Source organism: Pogoniulus pusillus, chromosome 11 (genome assembly GCF_015220805.1).
Source record: "Pogoniulus pusillus isolate bPogPus1 chromosome 11, bPogPus1.pri, whole genome shotgun sequence".
Classification (NCBI taxonomy): domain Eukaryota; kingdom Metazoa; phylum Chordata; class Aves; order Piciformes; family Lybiidae; genus Pogoniulus; species Pogoniulus pusillus.
Window position 1 is genome coordinate 8,353,677 of NC_087274.1, and position 24,408 is coordinate 8,378,084.

At 37.9% G+C, this 24,408-nt stretch overlaps 1 protein-coding gene across 8 annotated transcripts in view; it reads left to right on the forward strand.

Annotated features, from left to right (window-relative positions):
* Positions 1-24,408, forward strand: part of B3GNTL1 (UDP-GlcNAc:betaGal beta-1,3-N-acetylglucosaminyltransferase like 1) — a 124,107-nt gene that overhangs the window by 3,271 nt on the left and 96,428 nt on the right. For all 8 annotated transcript variants that reach the window (XR_010303962.1, XR_010303961.1, XR_010303960.1 and 5 more), the window contains exons 3-5: positions 21-120; positions 4,979-5,043; positions 14,346-14,411. Coding sequence is in view for 5 of the 8 variants with exons in the window: in XM_064150867.1 (XP_064006937.1) it covers positions 21-120; positions 4,979-5,043; positions 14,346-14,411 (231 nt within the window). In the remaining 3 variants the exon portion in view is untranslated. The remainder of the gene's footprint in view (positions 1-20; positions 121-4,978; positions 5,044-14,345; positions 14,412-24,408) is intronic.

A 24,408-nucleotide genomic window follows, 5' to 3' on the forward strand; every position in this document is an offset into this window, starting at 1 on the left:
CTATGTCATTATTTCTCTAGGATGGTTCAGCTGAGATACTTGAGAAATGGAAGATCAAGTTGGAAGGTGTTGGTGTTCCAGTAATCATTGGTAATAATGATTCCTCTGAACCTCGAGGTGGTAGGTACCTCAATAGTAATATTTTGAGGGTTAGGTTGTTTGTAAAGTGTCTTTCTAGCCACTCACTTTGCAGTAAAAAAAACCCAACACATTGTTTTGCAGAGCTCTCTGTTCTAAACTCCTTCCACTTTAGAATTTCACCCTGTTGGCTTTGGCTCTGTAGAATTTGTTTATGTGTCCAGGAAAGATGGACTTGGCTTACCGCTTGTACTCTACTCCGCAAAAGAATTTTGTTTAATTGTAATATACACAATGTTGTTAATGCTTACAATTTTACTGTGGCTTTCTGATACAGGAGATGAGTTTTAAGCAAAAAAAGCCCCAAATTTCTTACATAAAGATTTTAAAAGTAAACACATTTTTCAGTATTGTGAAATAAAACCAAACACATTTTTTTATATCCTTTTGATGATCAGGTTAAAACAGAAGTTTCAGAAAAGCTTTGATGTGAGCTAAAATTCTCAGTAAATGCCTGATTATTTACACAAGAGGCTAACCCAGTGAGATACCAGATAGGCCTATGGTGTGATTCCCTATTGATTTACATGCTAATATTACTTCTACCCACTGAAGGAGATAACAGACAAATCCCTCTAATGGTTTTTGTTTTGCTTATGTTGGTTGCTTAGTTTGTAGGGATTTTTAGCAGACAAACTTGTTAATATGTAAAATAGAAATACCAGCACTTTGCTCTTTGAAGAAGCTTTTTTTCGGTGGCATTGAAGTTAGAAGATGATGTCTGTGTTCAGAAGAACAACAAGACAATGAGGAGAATAGTGTGCTCACATTTTATATGGGAACTCTGTAATGTTTCATTCGGGATTTTGGGACCATGAGTAACAGGTAGCAACTGATATGAAACTGGTTTCAAATCTATGTATTTCAAGTTATTTCACTTGTGTTTTGGAAAGACTGTAACAAAATCCTGCCAGTTTCTGTTTTTCAACAAAACATGTTGTTTGTAACTGGAAAGAAGGTTGGGCTTCTTAGAGTCTCCTCAAAATGGTCTTGCAAAACAGCCCAGTGCTGTTTCAGGAGGCTTAATTTTCATCTTGTTGAAATGTGAATAAATTGGAGTTTGTGCACTGAATTAATCTGCAGCTTGTGTAGGCTCCTGGCTTTGTTTACTGCCACTTCTTTTGACTATAGACTTCTTTAGAGCTGTTTTTTTAAACACTTGTCAGATCTGCAGTACTGAAGTAACACAGCATAACTGTTACTATAAATATTATTAGTATTTTAATATCTCTAATATGAACTGGTGGTGTTTTGACAGTGCAGCCTGTAATATTAGCATTATTGAGCTGATGATGACAAAAGACAGACAAGGTTTCGGGATGGATTTTTTCTCTTTTGGGCAACTGATGAAGCTAGACTTGAGCAATGTCAAGAATTGCTTGTATTCCTGGAAATGCATCTATCTGCCTTTTTTTTTTCTTCCCAAAATGTATTGGGTGATCAATCTCCTTTCAAATCTTACTTCTCTTACCAGTTGATGATCTAGATGCTAAGTAGATTGCAGTTTCTCAGCCAAAGAATAATATCAGGGATTGTTAATTATAGTACTTAGAAAAGTTGACTTTATTATTACCATGTTGTTACAGCATGTATTTTTCACATTTATAGGACATTTTCTGTGTATAAATTCTTGTTCCTAATAGAGTGTTCCATTAATTGCTTGTAAACTAGTTTTCCATTTGGAAGAAAACAGAGTTGCAATGTCTTGACAGTAATATATGTTAGAGTTCTGAAAGTCATTTCACCTTTGCACTTCAGGAAAATGAACCTAAAACTAAGTTTTATTATACTCTACAAGGAGTATCTTGTGCCATTAAGGGTATGCCAGATTATTTTTTGTTCAAAGATGCATTTGCCAGTGGTGGAATGGCTGAAACTCAAACACATCTTTAATAAATTGAGGATGGGAGATGCAGCTGTGAGCATTGTTTTAATAGTATGAAGTGCACAGTTCCTTTAAAAAAAAAACAAACCCAAGCTTATTCGTGTGGAAGTCACTCTCAGGTCACCATTAAAATGAGGACATCTTTTCTTCATGGTTGTTACATTTTAGGAGCAGGTTACTTGAAATCCATAGTATTTGTTTGCTTTTGGTGATTTACTGTTATTACGTTAAGGGATAGTTACAACTGTAAGGAGCCTTTCCTTTAAAAGAAGATGCTTTAGTACAGAAACAATGTACCAGTCAAGCTTCACATCTTCAACTATTTACACAAGATTAGGATTTATTTCTGATTCTCTTCCAACATGTAAAAGAAAGGGGGGAAACCTAGAAAAAATAAAGGGTCACTTGCCTAAAAAAAGGAAACCTTTTTCTTTCCAAGAGTGAGGAATGTTAATATCTCACTGAGGCTTAAGTTTTTAAGGCTGTAACCATGGTAACAGCCTCTTTTCACCAACTAAGCAGGCCTTACAAAACTCAGAGACCTGGCACAAACATTTGATTTTGTTCAGTAGAGTAATATTAAAGAAAATATTTTACTCATGCCAAACATGGATTTGTCATGGTGAAACAATTTTTAATATCTAGTTTCTTCTATGGGGAGTTCTATCTCTCTTATTAATACATTTAAAAATAAATATATTTTCTTCTTTCTCCTCAAAAAAAAACAAACCCCAAACCTTAGTATATGAACAGCTTCAGGATAGCTCCTATTTTAATCTCAGAAATAAATACTTTCCACCTTTTTTTCATAACAAATATTTGAAACTTTGAATGTTTATTTTAAAATGAGATCTGAAATATCCCAGAAAGTTCACAAAGTAATGTAATTGTCACTTTTTAGTTGCCTTTAAGTATTCTTTCCTTTCCTCCTACATTATTAATTCTTAGTACAACCTTATTTTCTACTGAAAGTTCCTGAAATATTGAGATCTACTAATGTCAGCACTGAAACAGAAGTACAGGCTGCTTTACAGCTGGCAATGATGTGTGAAGGTATTGATCTGATTGATGTTGGGCAAGTTTAGTTCTATTATGTTCTTTTACTTCTTGCTTTAATAGGGACCTTCACAGTATTGGGGTTTTGCTTGTTTGGCATGTCCGGACCTGCTAACTTGCATCACTTGTTTCCCAGTAAAACTGCTCATGCCAGGATTCAGCTCTGCTCTTGTGGTAGCTGCCGACTTTGCCAGTGTTTTTTTCATTGCCAGTAGGAAGGAGAATGAGAATAGCTGTACTTGTGAGATTAAATATTCATTTGTGTATGGAAACTGTTATGTAAATACACTCTAAGATAAGTTCAAGAAATACATGATGAAGGGAAGTTAAGGTGAGGATTAAAAGACTCGAAGTACGATAGAAAAGAATAACACAATTATAAGGAAGAGCCTTTATTAGTAGTGATGTTGACATAATGTTCCTTTGAGGCAGGAAGAAATGCAGTCATATGTCTTGTTCTGTGCTTGGACAACTCAGCAATATAGCCAAGGAGCACGTGCATTAAAACTGAGTGAACCTTTGAGCCCACTTAAATTTGTTTCCTGAGAAAACTTAAACCCATATCACATAAAAAGAGTAGAGAATTACAGAAGCCTGTTTTTTCCAAATGCACAATCAGGAGCTTTAGAGATTATATTATTTTAAATTATCCTGCTGCACTTCATGGTGAGATTTTCTGGCTTTAGGTTTTCAGATTTTCTATTAAAGAGTAAAAACTTCACAGTACTGCATATCTGCACATCGCTGGGTTTGAATGCCAGAGCAATTTTGCTGGATTCCCTGACTTGGTTCCATAAATGCTTTAAATGAATCTTGAGTGTAGCATATGTGACTAAGTGGATTTCAACAGCATTTTTCAGACTAGCACAGGATAGAGCACAACCTTTCTTTACAATACGGTCTAGGAGAAAAATTCAAAGAGCAGAATCATCTTTGGTAGACCTTGTTTACATACATAAGGCAGCATAAGCACTCCTACCTTAATCTTACTGATGATTGCTGCAGTCCCATCCTTAACCCTTGGCTGTGTATTCCTGCTTTCCTCTTTATTTTTTTTTCTCAAAAATTAAGCTTACAAAAAAAAAAAGTTTTCTTCTGGTCTAACTTCCTGAAATATCTTGGTAAAAGATTCAACAAGCATCAGGGGATTATAAAGCAAGAGACAGTACATGCCAACATAGTAATTTGACTGAACTTGTATTTCAGTGTGGTCTTCCATAACATGGTATGGTGTAAATAAGCCAGGTTCATGCTTCTTGTACACATCCTTCTGTTTTGGCTCCCCTCTGCATTACATAAGTGGCACATAAAGCTTTGGTATTTACATACTTGCATTACAAGCACAAAGGAATAGAACTTGTTTTGGAGTCTTTCTGAGGACTTGGTCCCCTGATGTGAAGAACGTTTCCTAGCCATCGCTTGTTCTTTCTGTGTCTTTCTGTCATTTGGCACTATTTTTTATGACTTAAAAGATGAAGCTATATGCAAGCAAGGGTTGCCAGCAGCTGCTCATTGCAGAGGAGTTGGGCCAGGTGACCATCAAAGTTCCCTCCAATCCAAACCACTCTGTGATGCTGCACAGTAGGTATTGGATGTGAAACCTAGGGAGCTGGACTCTTCAAGATATGTATTACATATTATGTCCTTGTTTAGAACTAGCAAAAGTAGTCTGATTCTGCTTGATGGTAGAAGTCTAACACAGGAAACTAAGATCACTGAAATAGACTTACTACTTAAATATCTACAAACTACCCCATTTTAAATAGGAAAAATGATGTCCCTTGTCCCTTACTTGATACAAATTTTCTTTCTTTCATCTGTTCTTGACTGCGCTAAGATTAAAAACAACTCCACAGAGGTAAAAGGCATCACATAATTTTATCTTTGCTTTCTCAACAGTTGGATTTGCTAAAAATCAAGCAGTCTTTCAGAGCTCAGGAACTTATCTCTGCTTTCTGGATTCAGTAAGTTAATGCATTTTGTTATTTTGCAATTTTTTTTTCCTGCTTTTAATGTAGCTGTTGCTTTGCCTTAAAGATGAGCTGTTTAAAGGTGGTTGGGCATTAAGAATGCAGATTACTATTTATAGCTGTAAAGTTGTTTTCCAGCTTGTAGAAAGCCTACAGCCTTCCACCGTTCTTTGATCCTATAGGATTTCACAAGCTATTGTGAGCAGGGTTGGGCAATGTAGGTATTTAGGTGTTTTCAGGATCTTTCTTTCCCACATTCTTCGGAAATTTATATTGATGAGAAACTAAGAGCTAACCTACAGGCTTTTTGATGCAAAATAGGAGAGGTCTGTCCTTCAATCTTGGAATTTTTTTGCTGTCCTTTGTTGGCTACCCTCTGTGGAGGCGTTCAGCTCACTAACCCACAGATAACTATCTTACTTCGTTCAGCTTAACATGCAGTGAAGGGTTTCACAAATGTGCTTAGCTGATCTGAGGAATGGTGCCATGTGGCTAGGATCAGACAGGAAGAGCAGGACCTTTAAGGCTCACTGATCTCATGTAATTTCACCTGAAGATTGATTCTTTCCTCTGAATTGGAGCTGAACTATGCTTTAGTGTAATAGTAGGATGCACTAACAGCTGAAAGTGTAGATTTTCAGGTAGGATTCAAAGTAATGTTATGATTGTCTGTGCTCCTTAGAAAGTGTCATGAGAGCAGGGTTATAATCTCTACACAGCTTTTAATTTTGGTTCTTTTTCAGTTTAGAAATTCCATTTGTTGCATCAACTACTTAGAAGGACTTTTATGTTTGTTTGTTAAAATTTTGCAAATTCCTTGGTGTACTGTTAGCAGGACAGGGTTAGGTGTTGGGATATTTCTTCTGACCCAAGGCAATGCAGAAATTTCTTGTCTTACCATTGAAGAAATTAAGTATTGCAGGTGACTTTCCTGGCCTTTATTCTTGCTTTTATTAAGCTATTACAGTATTTAGCAACACAGCATGCCTTCTAAAATCAGTTTATTTGAATTTTTCCTGGTTTCCCTTTAAGAGTTTATTGGTTTGGGGGGGTTGTTTGTTTGTCTTACAGAGTGTATTTCACATAAGTCTTTGTATGTAAGTTTATGGAGGGTGTTTGGAAAGGTCAGTTTTCCTACTTTGAAAAAGAAGTATTTCATGTCCAGCACTGAGTGTCAGTTTCAGTTATGTAAACCAGTTATTTTGAGGAAGTATGAACACAAAATCTGCTGCTCTGCTTTTGATCACTTGACTCACCAGATTTTGACAGAGCGTAGGGACATCAAACATGATGCCATGACATAATTGGAGTGATGCCAGCTTTCTGTAGCTGAATGAATTGAGGATCTAGTTCTTTTTGCTTTACATCAGGTAGAGACACACTCAAGTGCCATTTAATTTATATGAATGATTCTGTGGATTTAACTGTCCTGTGTCATGAGGCTGTTTACATATCCAAAATGGAAAAAAAGGAAATTAGATCTTACTTAGGATTTGCAGAGTTCAAATATTGCAGTCTTGGACAGATACCACATTGTGTGAAGCATCCTAGGGAGTACACAGGGTGAGTTATGTATGTACTTGTGTTGGCTGAAGCTAGCTGAGTCCACATATGCGTGAATGAGAAATGAAGCCATTATTCTCTTGTCCCATGGAGCCTCATATCTTCTGTCTTAAATTTGTATAAAGTAATTTACTGAAGTAAATTTTTGGGTTAGTCTTTCTTTGCCATCCAGACAGATCCAGTTGTTTGGAAATCACTATGAGTAAACGAGGACATTAAATTCTTTAAACCGAATCAATATTTCTGTAGCGAGCTCTTCAGAATTCTTAAATTGTAATTTATCTTATGGTGTTCATACACTGTGCCTCTTTGTGCTGCTGATGTTGCTATTTGCTGACTGGATAACAAAACATCAGGGAAACAAATTGCAGCTATTAAGGAATGTAACAGGTGATGAATTTGGATTTCTTCAATGTTATCATTAGCATACATTTATTATTTGGTACAACTAAGACCTGCTTCAAGTGGTTTGAGAATTTTATGGCTTATAGCATGGATAAGCTTGGAAGAAGCTAGCAGGATTTTCTGTTCTACACATTTCTATTGCTGCTATTGAGCTAGATCCTTCAAAACAGAAGGTGTTCTCAACAGTCAGAAACCTAATCTAAAATGATTGATATTAATTACATTTTTTTTCCCCTACTGTCTCTTTTCAGGATGATGATTTTTTTTTTCTGGAAACAAATAGTAGGAAATAAAATGTGTGGAAACTTCTACAAGTTAAAAAACTGCTCAATATTTTGGCCGTGGTTAGTAAATGTTGTGTGAGACAGATGTTGCCAGCTGTTTCACAATTCCGCTTCTATGCTCCACCTACCTTCTTTATTTCAGTCACCAGTCTAGCTCTCTAAGAAGGAATGTTGATATCAGCCTTTTGGAATGTGCTGCAGTAATGCCAGGGAACTGACCTTCGGAAGTGCAGCCCTAATTCAGGTTTGCTATAGGTGGAAGTGGAGAGAAACGAGGCTGGTTCAATTGTTTCAATACATTTCATATAGGTGAAGAAATACATTGAGACTCCTTGTACATTTCTATCACATCAGAAATTATTTTAAGGTTCTGTGAATGTGCAAACATATTTTGGAGCATCTTTGGGAGTACTGGCTCCAGAGAGACTGTTTTGCCTGCCATTCCAGCTGGAGTCAAGCTGCTTGTGTTATGTCTCTCAACACAGATTTGTAAGGACAACAAAATTGGGAAGAAATGTGGAAAAAAAGGTTACAGAGCTCAGAACTGTCAGAATTTGATCAGCCTATTCTAGTATGAAGTGGCAGCTGTTTGACTAATAGCTATTATGGAGGTTTTTGCTGTGGTTGTTGTTACAGATTTTGCCTCTAAGCTACTGAGGCATTTTTCCCACCAGGAAAACAAGTAGAAAAATCAAAGACACTTAACAAACTGTTCACATTTAACATTTATAGTCTTAGAAAATCTTGATCATAACAACAATAGAATGAACTAATTATGCAAACACATTTCACAGTTAGCTTTACTCCTCACATTGCCTGCAGTTATGACTTTATCTGCCAGCTGCATTGTATTGTAACCTTAGTTTGCCATTTCTCTGGGGTGGTTCTCATTTTTGTTATAGTCATTTACCCAGTTGTAGCACAGTGGGACTCTTACCCTAAAAATTCCTTTTTCTACTTTGAACTGCCACTTTCATTGACATTCACTTAAACATGTCTATGCTTGTATAAAACTTTGTTTCTTTAAAAAGGAACATGCTTTCATTTTGTCCCAATACTCTGCGTAGTTTCTCTTTATTTCAGGTTTAATCAAAGTGTTGTTGGAGGGCTCCTGCCTGTTAGAGAAGAAATATGAAATGTGTCCTTTTTTGACCTGCAGTATTTCAAGCCCAGTCAGAATCACTTGAGTGCTTGACACATTTGTTTTAATCTTTTCAAAGGCTCTGTTGGCAATGTATCACTGTCTCTGAAATTTCTAGCAAGTTCAAAGATGTGACTCTAAACTGTGTTGCCACAGTGTCGCTACTTGTAGTTGGAAATAACAAAGGGAAACAGTTGAGTTTTATTCATCAGAAGTGAGAGTGGACCACCACAACTGGCATTCCCATGTTTTGAATTGGCAGCTGCTGACCTGTGCCTTTCTGTTGTGAGATTTGTTTGTATGATTTAAATTTGGAATGTTAATTCTTAATTGCTATAAAATGGCATGCTCTTCTTGAGTTTCAAGTTCAAAACCACTTCACTGAGAGAGTATTCATAAATGTTTGAAAGAAGTTGGTTGGACCTTAGCTAGCCAAACTTGGTAGGTGTTTCAGGGATTTAAGCCTTCAAGTTAGTTTTCAATTTGCAGCTGCAAAGAGTTCCTGATCAATTAATAGTGATGTTGCATTAAAATATACCTTAAAAAGACTGTAATTTTTTTTTTAACTGATGGAAGGTACTAATTATTCGGATACATGAGAACATCATGTCTGTCTTCCATGCAGACCATTTTATTGCCATGCTCAAGACATGAGAGGTGCTTAGTAAAGTCAGCTTCTTAAACTTTGAAGTATTTACTTTGTTGTCTCTTTCTCAATTCAGAAACAGAAGTAGAGAAATTTGTTGTTTGTTTCCCCCCCCCCCCCCCCCCCAATGATCTTGTGTGTACTGATGGATTTGTTCTGCTCAGGTTAATTCTGTGTGGCCTTTAGAGTGCAGAATTCTAATGTGTTCGGTAACGTGGGGTTTCTTTAAAAACTCATCTTCTAGAAAATCACCTCTCATCAGGGTATTTGCCTTGGCAGTGCTGTTGACAGGCCAGTTTTTGGAGGTCCCAGGCCTTTTACTTCCCTGCTTCAAGGAGCTGAACTGAACAATAGCAAAGAAAGATTTTTTTCACTCTTGTCTGAGCAGGTGCAGGATAAATGAATGACCATTTGATGGACTGAAAGACTTTGGAGATGCCATATTGTTTCTCAGTGAGTCAAATATTCCTCTGGTGTTACTACAGGTTGTATTTGGAAAGCCATGTAATTCTGATTCTGTAATGTGAGCTTGAGAAAGCACTTCAGGACTGAGCTGCAATTAATGTGAACTTGTCCTTGGTTTTAAAAGGTAGATGGGTTTTATACATTGAGTTGTGTGGCTTGTCTTATTTTCTGAAGTGCAAAAACCCCCCCACTTTTAAGGAAAAAGCATGAAGTTATCGTTGTGGAACTCAGTGTGGTGCAGACAGTCTGGCTGAAGAGGCCAGTGAGTGCTTGTCATTCGAATTTACCCAAACTGATTTAAGAAACATCCTGAAGCAACAGCTTTGAGTAATAAGAAATTCTTAAGCTCAGTTTCTTCATCTGATTTTCCTTTTCTTCAGCTAAACATATGAGTAAGCCAAAACAATTAGCTCAGTATAAATTGTCTGTGTTTTTATAAAGAATGGTGCCTCTGGTTGGAAGGAAAGCAACCCAGCTGATAGCTGTGTAACTAGCTTTTCAGATTTGGCAGCGTCTGTCCGTGGTGTGGTAGTTAAGAGGAGCAAAGCAGATTCCTGCAGAAGGGCCACAATCGATAGGAGCAGCAGCCGGCAGAACGCGGGTCGGACTGAAAGGTGATGGAGATCACGGCCCCCCACTGGCAGAAACACATCTGGGCTTGTTTAGAAGCCCCTGCTGGCTTTTCATGGGAAATAAAGTCCTTTTCGTTCTCCCATCTTTGAGCAAATTGTTTTCCTACTCAGAATGGACGCTGGAGAACAGGAAGCATGTTTGTAATCAGCAAAATTCCTACAAATTTGGGTTATTTTGACTGCTTAAAATAGGTTTCCGTTTATGTTGCTTTAGTTCTTGCTCTCTACCTGTTTGCTTATATACAGCTATTCAGATGACATTAAACCCACCTATTACCTGAGACTTTTTCTTGATTTTTTTCACTGTTTGATGAGTGTTGTTATATGATTTACCTACAGATTCTTTTTTATTTAGCTGTCCCATTGCAAGTATATGTTTTCTGCAGGCATGCATTGAGCAAGCATTTACCTAAAAGCTTTATTGTTGTTGTTGTATTCTTTTAGTGCAGGAAATCTCTTTTCATTCTGTCTGCTAGGAGACAACCATTAGAGAGTACCATGTTAAGAGGGAAGACTGAATTTCAGTGCAAACTTCTGTTAAACTTCTGGATTTTTTAAATCCTATGTTCAATGTAATCACAACTAGCCTTGTTATTTTCCCTGCTTGCACCTAGGAAACAGAAACAAATAAATATACTTCCCTTTTTAATAGAGCAGCTGCATTCTGGAGCCCTTATTACAAGAGGGCCACAAGTGTGATCAGAGGGCTGGAGCACCTCTCCTATGAGGACAGACTGTAAGAGTTGGGGCTGTTCACCCTGGAGAAGAGGAGGCTCTGAGGTGACCTTATTGTGGCCTTCCATTATCTGAAGGAGGCCTACAAAAAAACTGGGGAGGGACTTTTTAGGCTATCAGAGAGTGACAGGACTAAGGGGAATGGAGCAAATCTGGAGATGAGAAGATCCAGACTGGATGTGAGGAGGAAGTTCTTCACCATGAGAGTGGAATGAGTTACCCAGGGAGGTGGTTGAGGTCCCATCTCTGGAGGTGTTTAAGGCTCTGGGCAGCCTGATCTAGGGTAGGGTGTCCCTGCCCATGGCAGGAGGATTTGAACTGGCTGATCCTTGTGTTCCCTTCCAACTCTGACTGATTCTATGATTTAGAGATGTACTTTTGTGTGTGTGTGTGTGACAAGACATGAGCAAAAAATAATTTGGAAAATGTTTGTGTAATTAGTGAGATTTTGGTCTCAGTTGTAGACCCAAAAAGATGACCAAACACTGTTGACTGTAAGAAGCAAAATCTGCAACACTGTTGCCAGATTCAATATCAAAGTACAACAGTTTTAGTAGAAAAAATGTGCTGATACAGCTGGATAAAATATATTAACATCTTAGTTGTCCAGTGCCGTAGTTGTTTAAACTCCATCAGCTGTTTTAGTACAGTGAGTGCTTGGGTGCCTCGCTCCATCAGAAGCCTCTGAAGCGGAATTATTTTGTTAAGTGTTTTTATTTTGTGGCACAGTCTTTTCTGGTTTACTCGTTAGAATTTGGCTGAGTTTCAAACACTGGTCCAGATTACAACCCCATTACTTAAGATTATTTATGCTCAAATATATTCTGGTTTCCACTTTGTGGTTCCCTGCCCAGTCATTAATAGTAAAAAATCTGTAACGTGTCAAAGTTGGATTCTGCAGTTAACTTTCTTTCAGAGTTGCCCAGCCTGAGTCTAAAAAGCCAGATCACTGAAGTGACTCAGTTTTGTCTGGGATGTGACTTGTATTTTGTGCTGCTCTTCCTCACTGCTTAATTGCTTTATTATTTTATTTAGAACAATCTCTTAAACTACTTCTTTCTTTCTTCTTTCTTTCTGCTACCCTGAACCCGGAAAGTATGGCAGAACTATACAGCAGTGCATCACTTGTAAAAAGCGATGTAACAAGTGCAAACTGGTTGTAAAAAAAAAAAAAAAAAATATAGAATTATGTAAAAAAAAACCAAAAACTGAAGTTAAGAGGATGAGAGTTTGTGGAGTTTTCTAGCATTAGAGAACAAAGATGTGTTAATAAAAAAAAAAGGCATTTTGAAACTTTTGTGGCTATAGTGCCCCTGCTTTAGCTGGATTTTACAGAATACTGATGATCTTGATGATAGCCTAAGACCCCAATCTGTAGCCTTGTTAGTTTTGCCAATAGCATCAAAATGACACAGTGTTTTGTTAGGGGGAGCTAGACCTTTCCTGTCAAGTTGTCAGCTTAGCAAAACATCACATTGACCTGTTTGGTGAGGGGAATGTTTGAATTTGGCTTGAATGCTTTCCACGCTGATTTAACCTTTTTAAAATCAAGTTGATCATTTGTCATCTTTGCAAATGTATGAGCTCTAAGAAATTTATCTCTGTTGTGCAGCATCATAAACAGTGGAATCTTTGAGCACAAGAGCATCTGTTGTATCAGTAACATTGTTCTAAGCATTGCAATTCCTCGTTTTTGATGGGTTTCTTCTACATTCTCTTTTTTTGGGGGGGAGGTTTAGCAAGATGATGTTGAAAAATCCTAAGTCATTTGCAAAAGATTGATCAAAGCTCTGTTAAAAAAGATTTATTTGTTTATAATAAAGCTAAGTTTTAATTTACCCAAATCTGCTCTGTATTTGACATAAAGAGGCATGATCATGGTTCTTCATATAGGAAATAGGGTAAATATTTTATGGGAACATTTTCTTGATACAGTACCTGAATTTTGGTGCCTCCTTGGTAAGGTGAATTAGATGGTAAATAAAATCATTGTAGTTTTGAAGCAACCGACATACAGGGGTTGAACAGGAGTTTACTGACATCTCTTATTACTAAATATATCCTAAATAAATGGATAAAAGAAACCTACAAAAAGTTGGTTTTGACAATTCCTTCTTTCATAAAACTTGCCTGTGAAAAGGGTCACTTTTGTTGGTTTTATCTTTAACCTTGGATTGTATTAAATAGTTGAATCTACTTCTAAAACTTTTTTCATCTCTGTGTTGCTTTTGATAAAACCGTGATGTCGCCTTTCTTTCAAGGTCATTCAACCCTCTCAGCTCTGGATGTTTTGTTGTCATCGGTTTGACTGAGAGTTTTAATGTGAAAGTTTTTGGAAATCCATTTTTTTACTTTACTAGTTATCTTCTTAGAATGATTTTAATTAGAGGAACTATTTGTTAAAAGAATACCTGTAGGACAGGAATTCAGGGCTTCTTTGAAGTGCTTTTGCCTGATAAGATAGGGTCATTTGGAAATACTCTGAAGAGAATTAGGCTGTGTTAGCTTTAAACGGTAGCTAAGACTGAACTGATCCTTGGATAGAGAAGAAGTGTGGCACAAAATGGAAAAAAAAGACAGGCAGAAAACTCAGGAGACTAAACTTAGGGAAGAAAGTTTGTGCTACAGTTGGGCATTTTAGCAGACTATAAAACCATACCTTACAAAGTATGTAATTTTAAACAAGAAATAATGTAATTTTGAAAAGACCATCTATCTGCTCAAAGAAGGACAGAAAGGTTGCCAACTCTTTACAAGGCAACCAGCCTTTTTGTATGTAAAGAAAATCGAGCTTTATGCTACATGTGAAAGATAAATTAGCACCAAATTTAAATCTAGGTGATGTTTTAAAGCCAGTGTCAGTGTTGATGCATTTTCTGTGTATGGAGTTTGTTTTGTTTTGCGTTTTTGTTGTTGTTTGTTGTTGCTGTTCTTCAGAATTTTATCATTTCACAAATACTACTCTTTTGTGCTCATGAAGCATGGCATGTAGTAGATCTAGACACTGGAGTCTTTTCCTTATCAATGAAACAAGGTATGGCCAGACTACAAAGAGCATTTCCTCACATTGCTGGAATGTCTCAGATCTGCTTTTAATCAAGTCTGGTTCCTTATCCACACCTACTGCCAGCACAGCTCTTAGAGTTATTAAAGAGTTGGTGCATTTCTTTAGAATATAAAATGTGTGGGTACCCAGAAGATATATGTTGGCATCAAAACACAGTTGTCACACAGTAGTTTTGCTTAAATCCAACGTGAACAGGGTTGAGTTTAATCCACTGGGAGTGTAAAGTCTCTTAATCTTTGTTCCATTTTTATTTCTGACTGCAAGCCAGTAAAATGATGTTAATTTAGCAGCATATTCTAATGTGGTTCTGAGTACTGTACCCTTTCTCTGTTCAATAACAGTATGCCATTTATTCCAGGATGATGTGATGATGCCACAGCGGATTAGGCTGCAGTATGAAGCTGCCATTCAACGCCCAAACAGTGTGAGTACTTTTTTCTTGTATTTGTGTGTTTTTCTTTTACAGAGGGCCGGATACATCTTTAAAAGGATATGAAAATTTCACAGTAGGGCTGGTGGAGGCAGAGCAATAACCAGTGTATTCTTTTCCTTTATTTTTAATCTTTGCACTGAATAGTAGCTTTGATTGAACTTCTTCCGGTTCTTAGTTTCTCTCTTCAGTAACCCAAATGTCATTATGACAGTAATACTGTTTTTCAAATAAGAATACAGGTTTTGCTAATGTATGTCATGTAAAGGAGAATGCTCTTTTTGTGTAGTGTAAGAAGCTGTAGAGGACTGGCTATAGCTGTAGTTTATCTGTTCTAATTATTTGTGAACTGCGAGGGATGTGTGGGTTAGTATCATTGATAAACTGGCCTGCAGTTACACTGAAGTTTCTCCCTATGTCAGCCTGCAAAATCCTCCATTATTAGAATGCCATTCTTTATTCTTGTGAAATAAATTCTCAAGAATATTCTGTGAGATATCTGTGTTATGATCTACATGACTTAGATTTAAATAAATTTCTGTGATTAGAGCCAGTGTCCCTTAGAGGGTGTTTGTGTATATTCTACTTACCCCAAAATAATAAATATAAATACTTTATCATGGCAGTTACTTTATTTGTCAGTGTTATTGACATAGATGCTCTTATATAAACTGGAAAATTCAGTGTGCATTCTTGTATGCAGCATTTAGCAAAAACGGTCTTATTCTTGTAACTACTCTGACATTTTCTCTTCTAAGATTTATTTCAGTGTGCAAGAGGTTTCTAGAAAGGAAAGGTCAATTGACTTGATCTGTCAAGAAGGTATTTCCTGCAGATCTCAGAATGAAATAGACAGTTTTAGGATTGTCACTGTCTGGGAATTAAACACCTTTTGAACTTTTCTTCTGAAACACGCTTGCTTCAAATAGATGATTGTGGCTGTTTCAGCCAAGGACTGTCTGCCAACAAGCTGAGGACTGTCTGCTAACAAGCTGGGGACTGTCTGCTGCTTAGTGGTGGGTTGTGTACCTGCTCATCACACGACCTGTATTTGGTCTTGTGAAATCTGATAATCCTTACGGTGTCATTCATCAAATTATAGTTTTAGTAGTAGCTGAGCAGCAGTTAACCTAATTCACACGATGAACGTAATAAAATGATGCATTGAAGGTTGTTTTTGTTCTGATATCAATCAGTTAATGTAATTCTGTACTAAAATGCAACAAAAAAACCCAGAGAAGCAAGCTGAGCCAGTGAGCTTTCTTAGGGAAACTAGTGTTGAGAGCTATTATATTTCCCACTTACATGATGACTTTGTCTGTATATTAAGGCTTAAAGAAACTAAATAGAATCGACTAAATGATTTGTAGTCTGCTAGAAGGCACTTGAACTGTTTTGTTCATATTCTGTTCTACTTTAGTGCCTAGCAGTTTGAACTATTTAAATGACAATTAAATAAGCAACACCGAGTGCTTGAGCAAACTGAGGGGACTGTCTTCATGATACAGTCTAAGTAAAACACACATGTTCTTCCCATCCTCTAATCTAAAGTTGTGGTCTAGTTTTCGTGTGGTACTTGAGATGGGTTGATGGTGACTGGACACCAGGGGCACACCAAACTGCTCTGTCACTGCCCTGCTCAGAAGAGTGGGGCAGGGAGAGAAAGAAATAAGATGGAAAACACTCGTGGGTGAAGTTAAAGGCAGTTTAATAAAAGCAAAAGTGTAGAGTGGGCGTGGAAGCAAAGGAAAACAAAAGATTCATTCTCTGCTTCTCATCAGCAGGCAATGTCCAGACACTTCCTGGGAAGCAGGGCTTCAGCACACCTACTCATTGCTCTGGAAGACAAACATTGTAATAATGAATGCCTCCCCCTTTCCTTTCTCTTAGCTTCTGTTGCTGAACACTGTCCCTTGGGTCAGTTGGAGTCAGTTCTCCTGGCTGTGTCCCTTCCCAAGATCTTGTTCACCCCCATCTGCTGATGGAGGGGAGACTGGTGAGAGATCTCTGCTCAGCAGTAGCCAAAACACTGCTGTGTTATCGACACCTTTCTAGCCGCCAATACCCAAGGCAGCACTTTGAGGATTCTCTAAGGAAAATTAACTCTGTTCCAGACAGACCCAATACACTACTGCTGGCCTCACAGATTTTTGGGCAATGACCGTGTTTTTATCTTTTCATTATTTTCAGTTATCTCTTGTCTTTCATGTGTAAGGATTTTCCTTCATTATTCTTGAACCCTATGAAGGCAAAAAAGCATCTATGTTGGACTGGAATGGAACGAAACATGTTTTTCCATTTTACAAGTATAGAAAGTGTTTGTAATTTCTAGGTTAACGTTGTATTACACAGAACTCTAATTCAAAGACCTGAAAGAAGAAATGGGGACTTATCCAGCCATTCACTTTGGTCCAGAGCTCCCTAGTAGTTCTGACACATACTGGAGTTAAAGAACAAACAAGTTGACCTTCTGGCCACAAATCTACTAACCAATGTCAGGGTGGACTGCTGTTCTTAAAAGAATGGTCTCTACTGTCCTCAGAATAATGATGCCATTGAATTTTCTGGCCTTGGAAGATGGTTGGGGATGTTTGATTAAAGTTCTGCTCTGTGTTTGAAGTTCTGACCCTAGCTTCAGACAGTATGATAAACAGGAGTAGGTGGAGGGGGGTGGAAAAAAGGAAAAAGGCAGAAGCTTGAGAAATGCCAGTGAGGCATTGAGCTTTTTTGGCTTGTTCTGATTTGCAGACTTGGACTTTCCACTGTTTTGCAACTTCTGACCTGGATTTTTGACTTTATGTAGTCTCAGTATACGTTCAGAAATGTTATTTCTAATCCTGGCCTTACTGATTCTTACTGAAAGCCAGATTTAAAGGCTGGTATTCCCAGTGGGCTTCACTCTGCTCTCATCACTACTATAGATTTACAAGTAAGAAAAGTTTCCAGTACACTCCTCCAAAAGATCTCTTCTTCCAGATCCTACTGAATCCCTGAGATCCTTCCTCTTTCATGTTACTCTTAAGTATTGCTGTTCTCTGACTTGAAGCCTGGTCACTAAACACCAGAACCAAAGACAGTAGATGCTTTTGGAATGACTCCCCATCCACTTGTTCTTCAAATAAACTGGAGCCTCTATCTCTGAAAAAGCAAGAGGCTTGCCCACAGCTTCACGTGTTGGAATATGGCTGGGGTAACACTGTAGCTTTGATACTCTCATTTCCTGTGTTCTAGAATGGTTAGTCATGCTTTAAAGAGCAAGAGCAAATGAATTTCTACTCTGTTGAGCTGTTCTTCTCTGGAAGACTTTTAAAAAAATCTCATAGGATGTAGTTGTTCTGTTATTGGCAACATTTACTGTGGAGGGGTTTGCATCTTGAAAGACAAATTACTAAATGCAGCTCTCCAGGCCCATTGCAGTCTTGTCCTCTGGTGAATATTTTACAATAGCTGCAAGTCCTGTTGGCAACAATTCTATAAATAGGACACTTGGAAGACACAAGTTTTAAAGACTTTGCTTATTTATACTACAGGTTCTTAGGCCATGCTAGCTCTATACGAAAACTTGCTTTGAATAGATTGAAAACTTGGGGACATTGTTCTATCTGTTGCTAATACAATAGCTACCAACCTTTTGACACTGATTGTCCAGTGCACATGTGTGCTTATGTGCATACAAGCAAGTATGCCTTCAAATTGCTTGTGCTCTAATCAGATAAGGAATGCTTTTGTTACCAGAGAATGAACAACTGTTCCTAAAATGTCTTGCTCTAGTTTCTGTTTACCCTAGAAGCAGCATCTATCCCATTTATCTCAGGGTAAGGCAGCAGTTACTTATTTACCAACCACAAATCATGGATGCTTTTCTGTCAGCTAATGAGTGGGAAGAGTCAAGATCACATTTCCCTTAATTCTCAAAAAATCAGGCTTTCATATCTCATTTTGCTTATATTTGTATTCTTCTGGAGGAGTTCCAACTTTGTGTACATACTAATGTTCTGTTGAACAAGACTCCTGGGTTTGGATTAGCCCAGGAAATTATCTCACAAACCACACACACACAATGCAGTCTTTCATGCCTATGTCCCACATTTGTCCTGTTATTTTATTTGAGCAGAGTAGTACCCTTTAGGAACTCCCACAGCCTTTTGTTTCAGTGAGAGAGGAGATTGTTAGTAGTATATTCTCCCAGGTTGCCTTGCTGGGTGCTTGCATCAGAACTCTGACTCCCTCACCTGGACCTTCTGTGGGCTTGCTGAGGTGAAATTGATAGATGTGGTGTGAGTAATCTCTTGGAGACCTCGAGCAGCACTAAAGAGCTTCTCTGGATTGTGTGTCGTTCCTGCAATGCTCAGGTCTCTGGTACACTTTGCCAAGGCACTGTGCTGTTATGGAAGCTTTGAAGAGTATTGCAGCATTTGGAATAATATTTCAGTTTTTCTTTTTTCTAAGGATTCCAGATACTGGAAGGAGAAGAGTACCAAAATGAGATGTACTATTCACAATCAAAACCCAGCCATACTGAATACTTTTTACCTGATATTGTCTGTTTGGCATGGTGTAACTTTATTCTTCCTCTCACCACTGTTTAATTTGAGTGTATGTGTGCCCCTACGGTTTAACTGTGCACATGAACAGCATGTAGCTTCAAATTTTTGACTCTCTTTCTTTCTGTAGAAAGTTCTTCACTGAGAGAGTCATTGGACACTGGAATGGGCTGCCCGGGAAGGTGGTGGAGTCGCCGTCCCTGGGGCTGTTCAAGGCAAGGTTGGACGTGGCACTTGGTGTCATGGTCTAGCCTTGAGCTCTGTGGTAAAGGGTTGGACTTGATGATCTGTGAGGTCTCTTCCAACCCTGATGATACTGTGACACTGTAATTGCATGTGAAATCACTAAGGTCTTCATCACTGTCTCACACATCTTGCCAATAGCTGAAATCAAAACATGGGCAATGGAAATAAAGAATATCGTTACCTTTTGTTTTCACTGGCTGGATAAGAAGTGAGTCTGCACCAGTGTCAGAAGAAACACCTTTCTTTTTGTTGTAAAATTATTGCCCTCTTTCCGAAGCATGTAGGGTACTTATGCATGTGAGAGAACACTGAGTGTAACCATTTGCATTTCTTCAATGAGAAATTCTCACTGGTTTGCATCTCTAAAGCAATTTTTGGGGCATATTCTGTAGCTTGGATTTAGATCAAGAGCTGCTGTGCCTAAGGCCACTTACAACTATTGCGTTATCTGAAAGTGTTAACCAACTGCCTGAATTCTGCATATCTCTGCAGGTCAGTGTGACTCTAGGTTAGTTGATTGGATAGAGTGAACTTGGAACCAGGCAAGGCATCGCTGGTTCACAGACTCGTTCGTCTGCCGCCAGGGAAGCTGTAAACAAATACTGCACCATCAGCAAATAAATTGGAGAGAGGAACAATCCAATGAGATAGCTGAGCTTGAGCCTTTCTTTAAGGCACATCTCCAGGCCAAGAGCGTTCTGTGTCTCTTCCCTACTCCCACGGAAGCTTGCTCAGAAACCAAGTTGGTGTTTTGTTGGTTTTGGTTGTTGTTGTGTTTGGCTTTTCATTTATTTTTTTAATTTATATCTAGACACGTTTTTTGATGTAGTCTGGTAGACAAGCTTTGTGTATTATCACTGTGCCCTGTGCTGTTCTACTTGCCCAGACTGCTACATAGTTCTGTTACGTGCGGGAAAGACACATTTACTTCCCCCTGCATCGTTTCCATTTTTGCTTACTGAACACTATTTTGAGTCATTTCACTTTCTCTTTTCTGTGACTAAAATATCAGTTCTTTGACCTTCCACCTAAGCCTTTAAATCAGCATCTGAAACTTAATGTAAAGATTTTCTTGACATCATAGAATCATAGAATCAACCAGGCTGGAAGAGACCTCCAAGATCATCCAGTCCAACCTCTATGAGTAGGTACTAATGAGTAGGTCCTCTCTTGCAGGTCTAATTAAAATGAAAGTACAGTGATTCATGTAGGATGGAACTTTCAAGATTCAGCATTCAAAGTATTATGGCTGTCATGATAATGAGATCTGATTCTTTTTTCAGAACACCCAAAGATTGACAATGTTTCAACTAGTTTTACACTGTCAAGAAACAGGGTTTTATGTGAATTAATCCACGAGGGCACTTCTGTGGGAATGGTTTAGCAGCTGTTCAGCTTTGTTGTGTTCTGAGTGCAAAAAGATTAATAGACCTTCTCATATCATCTGTCAGTAACTTCCATAGCTCTCATCCTTGGCAGGAGGGAGGTAATTCTAGGTAGTCTGAAGCAGTTTTCATATGCTATCTTGCATATCAGAGCAGCTCTTTAAGTCAGAGTGTGCACTGATTGTTTTGTATACAGAGAGCGCACTGTGTGTAAATAGTGTGTTCTAAGTGATTTGTTTTGCTGCACATTTAAGACGCTGTGTACACAACTAGTAGAAAAAAAAAACAGACAACTGTTTCCATCTCCTATCCAGGTGTGTAACTGAACCTGCAGAAACTCTTGTCATAAGATTCCAGTGCAGCATCACTCACTAGAACACTGGCTCATACAACAGAACTTTTCCATGCAGCATTTTATTGAGCAGCTGTGCCATAATATATCACATTAATATGGGGGGTTTGTTCCTGCTTATCATCACAAGTCTGGAATAAAGGCAGAAGATTGTTTTATCTGTCTTGTGCCAGGCCAGGCTGTTTCATGATGAAAGAGAGCATGAGTTTGTGAATAAAAATTGGAAGAAAAAGAGGGAGGCCACTTTAGACATTGGCAGTCAACAGTAGCAGTTTGAGAGTATTGGCAATCCTCAGTGTGTAGTGATTTTTACATTCCACATTCCAATGGAGTTTAGTCACCTCTGAAAGATCTTAAAGCCTTTTGTTTGCTCTGTCTTTTTATTAGTCTAATATTAGAGTAGTCCTGAAAATAGCAGATTACCTTTCAGACTACATGCTGTGCTTCCTCTTGTGTGCTTTCTCTTGGAAGTCAAAATTGTTATTATTGAATCTGGTCATTACATTGCACTTGGACTTATTCTATCTAATGAATGAGGCATCCTTGTTTGTATGGCTAGAGCCATCAAGACAGTGCATGTTTACTGTACCTGTGTCTTGTTCCTAAAACAGTCTTTCATTACATAGTACTACTTGGAATTCAGCAGCTCTAAAACTTGTATTAATTGTCACATAACTGCTCCTGGTATTTTTTCTTTTTCTTTTTACTGGAACCCATACAAAGGAACAGTTTATTACATGTTTTACTGTTCTAGTGGAGTTACAAGTCTTTAGTATGTTCATTAAGAGTTGACCTGAGGTCTAAAGGTGTTCCTGAGCTATTCAGCATATTTAGATCACAGTATGATGTTACATATATGCTGTATTAGAAGTACATCTTCACGGTGGGGGGTTAGCAGACAGAAGCTTGCTCCATCTGAAAACTGTAGCTGTGATTAGAGCAGTGCTGAACTCTAGCTAGCATTTCCTGCCTTACAACAGCAGTAGCAGGGCTTGGATCTGCTCTCACAATGATTTCACAGCTTCTGGTCATCTTGGAAGATGGGCAGACTGAAGTTATATCTGCCTATAAAAGACTCTCAGGAGCTTTAGATCAGATCTTATTTAATTCAAGTAGTGCGATGTAATGGATAATAACTTCATTAGGAGTGAGAAAATGCAAATTTGCCTCCAGAGTGACTTTGCTATTCTTCATCTGCTGTTTTAAGGAGGTGGTCAACAACATTATTCTGTAGTCCAAGTCTTTATTCTTGAGGGATTTTACTACCTTTTCTCTACTTAAATTAGACAGTTTTAGCCTGGAATGCAGCAGTAGGTAAGTAGATCTTGTTTGTAGTTTTGCAGGTGTGAAAAGATAATAAATATATGGAAAAGTTCATAAGCATGTAGATTATCATTAAATGTAACTATATCATGTTGAAATATTACCTCTCTATTAAGTGCGATGGGTAAGTCCCTTCATTTCAGTTCTGTCCTTCCTGCATGCCACAAGTTAATGGCTGTTGATCATTTCTCCATCTATGTCTTCTACTGAGCTCTGGGTTTTAACGCTCTGTCTTTCATTGTTTTGTCTCCTAGTTGTTGCATATAGCTTATAGATTTGCATTTGATAAATGCTTTTATTTTGGACAAGAACTTGATTAAAATCTTTGTGGTGTAGAAATTAAGTAATCATTGTTTCTCCTTGGTTAATTTGCATCAGCTTTCCTTCTGTGTCCCTTACTCGGCATGTTTGAGACAGATCAATGTGTGGTGCCCAGACATGTCCTAGCAAGCAGTGACTGAAGAGTTTAGCTTTAATGGAAGCAATAATTCATGTAACAGCAATTGAAGAGAAACTAATTGGATACTGGCATGTCTTGAAGGATAGATGAATAGTTCAATTTGCTTGCTTACCCCTGTCAGTAGGAATTTGCTCCACTGAGTGGGCCGAGTAGATCTCTAGTCCATCTTTGGTATAGACAGAGAGGAAAAGGAGATTATATTCCTAAGGTGATCGCCTACAATTGTTGATTGTTCAAAGTCAGTTTATTTTTCAGTGTAGGAGAAAAAGATTTTCAAAGACCTATTTTCCTGAACAATGCTGGTCATTAGAACTTCAATACCTTATACTCAGTTTCTGCATAGTGCACACTGTAAAGGAATGGCAACAATTCCACATTTTTGTCCAGTCCATGGAAACTGTAACTGTAAAGAAAAGCTATCCAGGATAGATACTTAACAAGAAAATAATGTTATTTGTTACTTTGGGAAGTTGTCATTAGTTTTTAAAAGTTACTTTTAATATTTCAATAATCTTCTTTTGGCATGGATGGTAAGAAAAGACCGGATGAGGCACTTGGTGCCATAGTCTAGTTGACTGGATAAGGCTGGGGGATAGGTTGGACTGGATGACCCTGGAGGTCTCTTCCAACCTGGTTGATTCTGTGATAGAAACCAAAGCAGCAGTTATGTTAAGGATTTGTTCTGAAGTAGTGACAATGAAGTATGTTTATGAGGAGAAAATATGATTCCTTTTCTTTTTCTACATTGAAGAATATGAAGAGAAGAACTCTTCATTTGACATGTGAGAGTATTATTCTTACAGTGGTCTTCCTTAATTGGGCCTTTCCATGCACAGCACCCTCATCTTCTGGGATTCAGCTGTGTCTTTGCTTTTCATTAGGCAGCTTCCTTAAAGACTCCTCACATTTGGTATTTCTGGAAAACCACAGTGCATTTTCAAAGTCACCATGTCAGTCTGAGTCTGTTGTACATTTGATCAAATATTCCAAATGAGAAACATCCCAACTTACACACCACTTTGTAATTAAACTTGTGTTTCATACAGCCTCCACATGCCAATAACCCCATCAAACGATTCTGATTCCTGGAGTTTGATACTCAGAAGTGCCTGACTTGTGCAGACATTCAGCATATTTCATTTTTTAAAACTATGTCTGCAGCATAAAGTGTTTGAAAATCAAGATCCTTTCCTCTTTCTGTTGATACTTTGCTGTGGTGATAACTGTTATTAATTCAATCATACTTGCAGAGCTACAGATCCAAGATACATTTGGTTTAGAATAAAAATTGTGCAAATATTTTGCCTTTATTTTTTTGTTTTTTACTGTTTTGAGGCATTATGCAAAGGTCTGGTTTTGTAAGCATCTTCCAAAGAGTTCACTTAATTTGCATCAAATTCAGACTGCATATGCACTACCCTTAATACAGAGACTGAGCCCTTAGACCTTTATTCCCAGGGTGGTAGATTTTCACTGAGGGCTTCTGAGGCCTGGTGCTTCTTCCTACCTTGCCTAGTTATGAAAATATTGGGGCTTACTTATCTTCAAAAAGGACTTCTGAAACTCATTTAATTTGTTGCAGTATATCTTCAGTGATACTTGCTTGAAGTTTGTCTGGTGATGTCATGTTCATACTTCATGATTTTGTATGCACGACCACATCACTTTTAGATGAATGTGG